The sequence below is a fragment of the Mirounga leonina genome, unplaced genomic scaffold (assembly GCF_011800145.1).
Source record: "Mirounga leonina isolate KUSES-001 unplaced genomic scaffold, KU_Mleo_1.0 Mir_151, whole genome shotgun sequence".
In the NCBI taxonomy this organism is placed as follows: domain Eukaryota; kingdom Metazoa; phylum Chordata; class Mammalia; order Carnivora; family Phocidae; genus Mirounga; species Mirounga leonina.
In genome coordinates this window covers 62,145,818-62,154,816 of record NW_023270377.1, presented here as the reverse complement: position 1 = coordinate 62,154,816, position 8,999 = coordinate 62,145,818, and the positions used below count along the sequence as shown (strand labels likewise).

Here is an 8,999-nt window from a genome sequence, read left to right as displayed (position 1 = left end):
AGGTGTTAAGGCATGCTGGATGTTTTCCAAGAAGGCCAGAGAGGCCAGGGTGACCAGAGCAGAGTAAGGGAGAGGCAAATGAAAGAGAAGAGAGTAGATGAGGTCAGAGAATTAATATGGAGCCAAATTATCTTGGGACATTGAAATATCTTTAGCTTTCACTTAGGGAGGGATGGGGAAGCACAGGGAAGCTTTAAGCACAGAAGTGAGTGGACTTCCATTTCAACAGGATCACTCGGGCTAAGAGTAGATTTTAAAGGGATAAGAGCTGAAACTGGGAGTTAGGAGGCACTGGTATAACTCAGGTGAGCAGTGTTGATTGTTTGGACCAAGATGGCAGCAGAAGAGGTGATGAGAGATGGTGTGATTCTAGTTTAAAGATGGAGCTGATAGGATTTATTATGGATAAGGAAGGACATCTGAGGAGATTAGAAATCAATCATAAGGAAGATGATTCCAGGGTTTTGGCCTGAGCCAAGATGACAGGAGAAAACAATTTTAGAGGGAAGATTAGTAGTTTGGACAGGAAATGGCTCTTAGACATCCAAGTGGAGTTGCTGAATTGATAGTGGATTTAGGAGACTGAAGTTTAAGGAGGAGTTCATGGTTAGAGAATCAGTATGACATTGAAGGCCGTGGGACTGGATAAGATCACCAAGTGAATATATGTAGATGGAAAATTGAAGGCGACAAAAGGCCGACTCCGAGGTCACTCCATTCTAAGGGGTTAGGAAGGTGAAGAGGACCAAAAAGCATACTCAGCATACCTGGCCATGAAGTAGGAGGAAAACCAGAAGAATGTGGTTTCCGGAAGCCGAGACAAGGAGGTATTTCAAGAGGCAGGGACTGAACAACTTGGCCAAATGTTGCTGATAGCCGTGTTGAGAACTGACCTTTGGTCAGCAGCATGGAGATCACTGGTGAGCTTGAGCAGTTCAGTGCAGTAGAGAGGGTCAAATGCTCAGATGGAAGTTCAAAAGAGAATGGAGGAGAGAGAAACTGTATGGAATAAATACAGGCAATTCTTTAGAGTTTTGCTTTAAAGGGAAGGGGTGAAAAGAGGGTGGTGGTTGGTGGGGCAGGGAGAATAAAGAAGTGTGTGTTAAGGGCCTATTTCTATGCCTCTCAGAAGTGTCCACTACAACGTACTGGCAGAACCAGGCAGAAAAATGAACAAAATACCCCTAGGACCAGGTCTGCACGGGCTACTGAACTGACTGACCCACATGGTTCACTGTATCAATGAGGAAATGTACTGTGGGAGTGAAGGTGCCTGGGCTAGGCCTTACAGACCTAACACCTTAAAGGTTTAAGTTCAAAAAGTAGAAATAATAAACCTGTCAGATAGCAGAGTGGAGGTTCTCTACTGATCCATGTGAAGCCGAAATGTGGTCCGATGGCATTTTCTTAGAGTTCCTTTAGAGTATCATTATCATCATCCTCACTATCATTAACAAATAGCACCGAAGTGCCTAATTTCACCTACCATCTCATAAATTAAAATAGAGGGCCTTGTTCCCTGGGGGGAACTGGTGTGGTGATGAGCAGTAGTTAAAAGAGGCCAGAAGGTCAGGGATGGGGAAAAGGCAGGGATCGGGTGAGGCAGGCTCTTGCCAAACCATCCTGCCCCAGTTCCTGATTTCCACCCTGCCTCTCCAAGCGCGGGAGTGCATGGCTCTTTCTCTGCGACTTCTTCCTCCTTTGCTCCTTGAGCCCCCCTACTTCTTCTTTTGCTGTTCTCTCTCAAAGCAGGGGTGGTTTTGAAGATCCGCTCCGACCCGTACCTGCCTCCCCACCGCCTGTAGGCGCGCGGGAAGCGGGCTGAGACCCCTGAAACTCCAGTGAGGGCAGGAACCGGCGTTCTGAGCATGTGCGAGCAAGCCGGGAGGCTAGGGCGGATTTGGGGGGCCTGGCCCAGGTCGCCGTCCTGCGCGTGGAGCTAGAGCGCGGGGAGCGCAGGACCTGCCTGCACTCCCGGGAGCCGAGCTCCTGCGCCTAGGGCGCAGCGGCTGCGCCCTACCCTCCGGGCGTGGGCGAGCTGGCCGCGTGTGCCTCTCTGCTTGACGCGTGGGTGAGCCAATCAGGACGAGCGGCCCAGGCTGCCATGTGACGGGCGAGGCGGCTCCTTTCCCCAGCGCGGCCAGAGGGAGGAGAGAACCGGGGCTCGCCGCGAGCCTTCGAGAGCGGCAGTCGCGGAGGCGGCGACGGCGGCGGCACAGGCTCGGGCAAGCCGCGCGCGCATCCTCCGGCGCCCTGCGCGGCGGAAAGCTCGGCGGGCCGCGGGAGCCCACGATTGGAGTGGACAAAGCAAGATGGCAGGGATCTTAGCCTGGTTCTGGAACGAGAGATTTTGGCTCCCACACAATGTCACCTGGGCGGACCTGAAGAACACGGAGGAAGCCACCTTCCCGCAGGCTGAGGACCTCTATCTCGCCTTCCCCCTGGCCTTCTGCATCTTCATGGTGCGGCTCATCTTCGAGAGGTAAGAAGGGCTGGAGCGCTCCTCCCCTCCCCCTACACACACACACACACACACACACACACACACTCTCTCTCTCTCTCTCTCTCTCACACACACACACACACACGCACACGAACCCGCGCGCGCACATTCGCGCGCACACGCACACTCGCGTGCTCTCTGGCGCACGCACCCGCGTCCCCAAGGCTCGCGCTCGCTTCTCCCAACCTTTGTGTTCGGGCAGGGGTTGCTGACCCCTCAGCGAGGCTGCCGATCGGGGAGCCTGGGAGGATCTGGCTAGCCTACGGATTTCCTCCCGGGCGCCTGGGAGGGGCCGCGGAGCGTGGGGGTCGCCCCCCGCTCTCCTCCTTGGCCGGCTCCCCCCCTGCCGCGAGCGCCGGCGAACAAAGGTGAGCGCCGGCCGGCCTCGGGACGCGGCGCACTCCGCGGGACTGGCCCTTCTCCGCCCCGCGGGCTGCCGCGCTGCCGGGCAGGGCTTCCCCGCCGAGGCTCGTCGCCACCCACCTGACAGCCTGGAACGTTGCGGACGCGCCGCCGGGAGGGCGGAGGGACGGTGCGCACTTGCAGTCCTTTCACTCCCGCACGCGGATTGTAGAGACCCGGCTGCAGAAGAATTCGCCAGGGACTCCTCGGCTTCTGGCCGCTGTTTAGTTTCTGTCAGTGACACTGAGCATCAGGCTCACGGTCCGGGGAGATAGAGGACAATAGTTTTTAGGCTTCCAGCACTCCAGGTCATTAGCGGTTTTCTTAAAAGAGGATATGGCAGGACGGGTGCACAGCCTGCAACATGGTGATATTAAATAGATAGATGTTTCCTATGAATAACCATAAACTTTTGTGCCAGAGACACTTAAAGCATTTTAAAGAACTGTTATTTATTGTTTGTTTAATTTCCGGATTTGGTTAGTAGCTCCATTGTGTCATGAACAAACTTGTGTTACTCTTACTGAATCGGTCTTAGTCACAAAACTCGATTTTGCGTGCTGTGCACTCCCAGGGAGCTATTGAAACAAAACCAGGACAGCAGCCCGTAATTCTTTTCCTCAACTGAAAACCTCGCCCCCCCTTCCTCTCCTCTCCCAGCCCCCCATTCATCAGTAAAGGCTGAATTTCTTAGATCACAGAGTTTAGACTCTATTTCTCACGTCCACTCCACCTCTCTTCCCCTGCCCCCAGCTCACCCCTGGTTTTGTTTCTTAAGCTTTTGCTGTTATTTTGTTTGCTGTTTCTGTTTGTCTAAAACCGCTATTGAGGATGGCAGAATTTGCCTTTTGTGTCATTTGTTTCTGGAAATGGCAACAGAAAAAGCTTCGTGGGAACAAAAAGTGTCTTTTGTTTAAGGAAGCTGTATTTTTCAACGGGCAATATTGACGCTTCTGAGCGAAGTCAGCTGTTCACATGCAGAGATTGAAATGCACAAAGGAACAGATTTAAAGACCTATTTTAAAATAATTGAAATCCAGCGCAGGTGCCTCATTGATCCTATCTAGCAGTGAGACTCACTGTGAAAAAGTGGGTGTGTTTGCAGGTTAGAGTTGCTTCTAGAGCAAACGTTTACTTACAGAAAATAGGAACTCTTATCTAACTTTGCAGTCTCTCCAAAAACAGCCTCTCAGGAACAGCAGGTTGTTCCGTGTTGATCCTTAGTAGGAGCTCCACACACAGTTGCCTTAGGACATCTGATCAATTCTGCCTGGGCTCACTTGTAATCAGCAAATGTATTTGAAAGAGGTGTGTAGTCTTGTTTTAGATAACAAAAGCTAATGACCTATATGCAGAAAGCTGATTCCAGGCTATTCATTAGGTTGAAAAAAAGTAAATTTAGCTTTGTACTTAGACTTTCTCTGCCATAAAAAAAACTTAAAAACGGATGTAATTTAAGTTGAAAACTGGAAGTTTGTTATTCCTCTTCCTGAACATTTTTTTCTTCCTTTGCGCAATCCCATGACTTAGAGTTTATACAAAAGGGTCAGCTGCTTTCAACTCTCAGTCACAGCAAATGTCCTCCTATTGCTAGGTAGAGAGTTTTCCAGTTTCTTTCAGGCCATTGATTCAAGTAGAAGTGAATTTAATGGCCTGTATGGAAACTGAAAGTTTGTGATTAATGTTCAGCATAGTAATCCAGTATGGCCCATATACCACACAATGCTAATGACTTTTGGAAGGGTGTCTACTTTGTTTCTTTTTCTTCTTATACTAGTGACAGCTCTGTCTTTAACCATTCAGACTCTCGAGTCTCTGAAAATCCAGTGTATAGTTGTATCCAGAATTACAAGTTCTGCATGTTTCTCCTCTTCTCACACCTAAATAACACATTCTGGCATCCAACCTGTGGCCTTCATCTCAGCATCCATCAAGGGCCTGAACTTGAATCAGCTGATATTGTTATCATTGATACGACTCACTTTCAGTACCCTTCTAACATGTGCTTAAATCTTTCTTTTGCAGTATTCTGTAATGTATAGCATGACTTAAAGAAGCCTGTTATGAGTCTTTGTAAAACGAAATGCTTTTACAATAGAAATAATTCCCTCCAGATTCGGTCCCTTTTTTTAAAATTTATGTTTCATTTTTGGGGTGCCTCGCTGGTTCAGTTGGAGGAGCATGCAACTCTTGATCTTGGGGTCGTGAGTTTGAGCCCCACTTTGGGTGTAGAGATTACTTAAATATTTAAAAAATGATTTTTTTTAATATTCGAGGATTCTATCCTTTTTATGCTTCTGTTGTCATTTATTTCAAAGTTGAGAACATATCTATGAAATATCTCGTTATCCAAGATCTTTATTTCCGTTAAATGGGGTCTGTAATGCCCTTGTTGAGGCCCAAATTGTGAATTTGAATACCTTCTCCTTAGTCTTACGTTTTTCTCTTTTAAAGAGAAACACTAAAGAATGGACTGGATTGAGCTCTGCTCGTTTGAACAGGCTTATTTTTTGTTTGCACTCCACTGTTGGGGTGTTGACAGTGGAGGCATTGGTGGCCAGAATGATGCTGTGTTATATACCATATGGGCAACAATATGGATGCCCAGCATGGTTGGTTAAAAATGGAGCAGCCTAAATTCAGTGATTTTTGGCTGAGTCTCTGAATAGCCCCTAAGCTTGGTGGTTTTTAGCATAGCCTTTATACTGTACTTAACTCTGGGTAGAACAGGAAGGGCCACTATAGATATTACTTGATTGACAAAGTAAAATATCTCTTGTTAAAAACAAAACAAAACTTCATGATTTCTCCTAGAATGAAAATTTTAGTGTATACCATTATGTAGTTAGCTTGATGACAAGGAACAAAATATTATTTATTTATTTTACATTTTTAAAGAATTTCAATTTCAGTATAGTTAACATACAGTGTTATAGTAGTTTCAGATGTACAATATAGTATTCAACAATTCTATGCATTACTCAGTGCTCATCATGATCAAAATATTTAATAATGTATTATCATCTATTTGATGATTTTTTAAATTTAATACTTAAGGCTTAATAAGCCATTCTATGGAATTATAATAAATGGCTTTTTCCAAATTCACTTTTTAGAATGTATTGCTGTAGGGGTGCCTGGGTGGCTCAGTGGGTTAAGCATCTGACTTCATCTCAGGTCATGATCTCAGGGTCCTGGGATTTAAGCCCTGAGTGGCTCTCCATCTGTGCTCAGCAGGGAGTCTGCTTCTCCCTCTCCTTTTGCCCCTCCCTCCTGCTCCTGTGCTTTCTCTCTCTCTCTCTCTCAAATAAAATCTTTTAAAAAATGTGTTGCTGTAGTATTCATAAATGTGGGATTAAAGTTCTGCTGAATTTCTTTTGGGGAACAAAAATTCCTTGAGTTGTTGTAACAGGTAATGTTAGTACACTTTCTTCCATGTGGGTTTAGGAGAGAGATGCAGGAAGTATGGATTAGGAGTCAGAACGTTCAAATTCTAGTCAAACTTACCTCAAACTGGGGCAGCTGCCTAATTTCTCTCTGCCTTATTTTCTCATCTATCCAGTGAAGCAGATGGCCTTTGTAATCTAAGATTGCTTTCATCCCCTCAATTGTCCGATTCCTATAGGTAGTCTGTATATTTCAAGCTTGCTAATTATTATCTCACGAAACTTTGAGCAGGCTAAATGTCATTTTTTGCAGGTAGAAATAAGTAATCTAAGAATAAAGAGATTTTTTTCATACAAGTATTTTAGCCAGTGGTTTTGTTTCTTGTATTTTTCAACTATGATTTGAATCAAAAGAATCATTTGGACTATTATCAATTGTGCTCCCAAAAGCTACAATATTTCGGAAAATCAACAAAGACGATTCCGCAGAGAAAGCACTTGCTCTCTTTCCTCAGACAGATGGACCCTAGAATCAGCCTGGCCCCTCTTATGATGACTGGTTATGAAATGAGAAACTCATCACTGTCAGGTTGGCTCTCAAAGTGCCAAGCTATGTGCGAAGTGTGTCATTCTTCAGGAGGCTGACACCAGTTTGCCTGCTCGTTCAGTCAAATGACCTGCTGCCCTCAAACCTTCAAGGAACAGTAGTGTCTCGGTAGTGCGAGGGGATGTCTGTCCAGTGGGCTTTTTCTTACGGATTTACTTAGTATCTTTGCCTTGCTAGCGGCCTTGGGTGAGGCCCTCTAGGAGCAGAGGGGGGAGGGGAAGGAAGGGAGGGAGAATGAATGAGAACATATTCCTGATGGTTAGAGGGGAGAGAAGAGGTATGAGTGAATGTCTGCCACGAAAAAGCAGTGTCAGGTGAGTTTGATTTCTTTTTTTGTTCTTTTTTTTTTAAAAGATTTTATTTATTTATTTGAGAGAGAGAGAATGAGAGAGAGCAAGCACATGAGAGGGGGGAGGGTCAGAGGGAGAAGCAGACTCCCTGCTGAGCAGGGAGACCGATGCGGGACTCGATCCCGGGACTCCAGGATTATGACCTGAGCCGAAGGCAGTCGCTTAACCATCTGAGCCACCCAGGCGCCCTGAGTTTGATTTCTGAAGGATATTCCTGTAATGTACCTTGTAATGAAGAGACTGATGTCATCCAATATATTTTGAAAGAATTTGCAACTGACTGAATGTTTCTGTACCCTCAGAATTCATAAGTTGCAATCCTAAACATCAAGGTGTTGCTCTTAGGAGGTGGGGACTTTGGGGGAGGGGGGGCTGGTAATTAGGCTAGGAGGGTGGAGCCTTTGTGAATAGGATTAGTGCCCTTGTAAAAAAGGCCTCAGAGAGCTCCCTGCCTCTTCCACCAGCCACGTGAGGGCACAATAAAAAGGTGGCTGTCTGTGAACCTGGAAGGTTATTCTCACCAGACACCACATCTGCTGGTGCCTTGATATTGGACTTCCCAGTCTCCAGAACTATGACAAATTTCTGTTGTTTTTAAGCCACCCAGCCTATAATATTTTGTTGTAACAGCCTGAATGGACCAAGACAGAGTACTTGATGACAATTTGCATATGATTACGGTTTTTGTCATGCAATCAGTCTTGAATATTTAACTCTATAAATGTACGTATTTCACTTTCAATATGGTGTGATTCAGATTAAAACTATGGATATCTGCTTTGCAGACTGGTGTTAGAAGCAAGAGTTGGGGTCAGACCCAATAGGTTGTTCCTACAGTTTCTGACTGGGAAAGGAAAATTGGATTACAATGGATGCTTTGTTGGAAAACAACCTAAAATCAAAGGGATGGTATTCTTTGCAGAGCTTTAGTACAGCTTTCTCATCTTGCAAAATAAATGGTTTGCATTTACAGGGTGCAATAGTTTAGCTATTTGTAGTAGATTGATTTATGGATAAAAGGCATCATGTTACTCTTAATGGATAGTGCCTTAGAATGGTGAGGGAGGCAGGTGAGAACTGTATCACAAATGATTTCATGTCATCAGGGATTAATGACACTAGCACTTGGAGTTCACTTATGACTTTTGAAAATATCTGAATTTTTCATGGATGGGGTTAGATTTTTTTGGTTGGATTCTAGTTTGTAAGTGGTTTCTCTTCAGTGATGGAGAAAGGTAGGTGTCAATGGAAAGGAAATGGGGTTTAAGGTGAATTTCTTCTATCAGCAAACTCGTCCCATGGCTTATAAGAGATCACCGCACTGTCCTCAGGCTCTCTTCACTTGTTTCACTTACCTGTTCACACTTTGTTGGTGAGCTTGAGAATCTGGGCCCATTTGGCACATAGAAGATTCTAAATGTTGATTACATGTGCTTAAATTCCTTCTTCTACCACCAGACCAAATTAGATTTTCTAAAGCCTTTGGTCATCTATTTCTTACAAAGTCATGACTCTCAAAATTTTACGGTTTTTTTTCCTCCCTCCCATCTTCATTTGATCAGCTCATTTCTTAGACACTTTTGGGTCAGAATATTGGGGTTCCAGATTTTGTTTGCCAGTAACTAGTTGTGTCACTTAATGTTTCTAGGGAATTTTTTTTTTATAAAAATAAGCAAAATTGCTTCTTGTAGCACAAGGATCCTTCTATACTAGCGATGCCCTGAGAAACCTTATTCCTAACTAAGATTTTA

The 8,999-nt window shown here is 45.2% G+C and overlaps 1 protein-coding gene across 4 annotated transcripts in view; it reads left to right on the top strand.

The window, feature by feature from the left end:
* Positions 1 to 2,135: 2,135 nt before the first annotated feature.
* Positions 2,136 to 8,999, top strand: part of CERS6 (ceramide synthase 6) — a 311,203-nt gene continuing 304,339 nt past the window's right edge. The window contains exon 1 of one of the 4 annotated variants that reach the window (XM_035007836.1): positions 2,136 to 2,482. In XM_035007836.1, coding sequence (XP_034863727.1) covers positions 2,313 to 2,482 — 170 coding nt within the window. In that variant the 5' untranslated portion in view covers positions 2,136 to 2,312. The remainder of the gene's footprint in view (positions 2,483 to 8,999) is intronic. The other 3 variants (XM_035007837.1, XM_035007838.1, XM_035007839.1) reach the window with 3 other exon arrangements.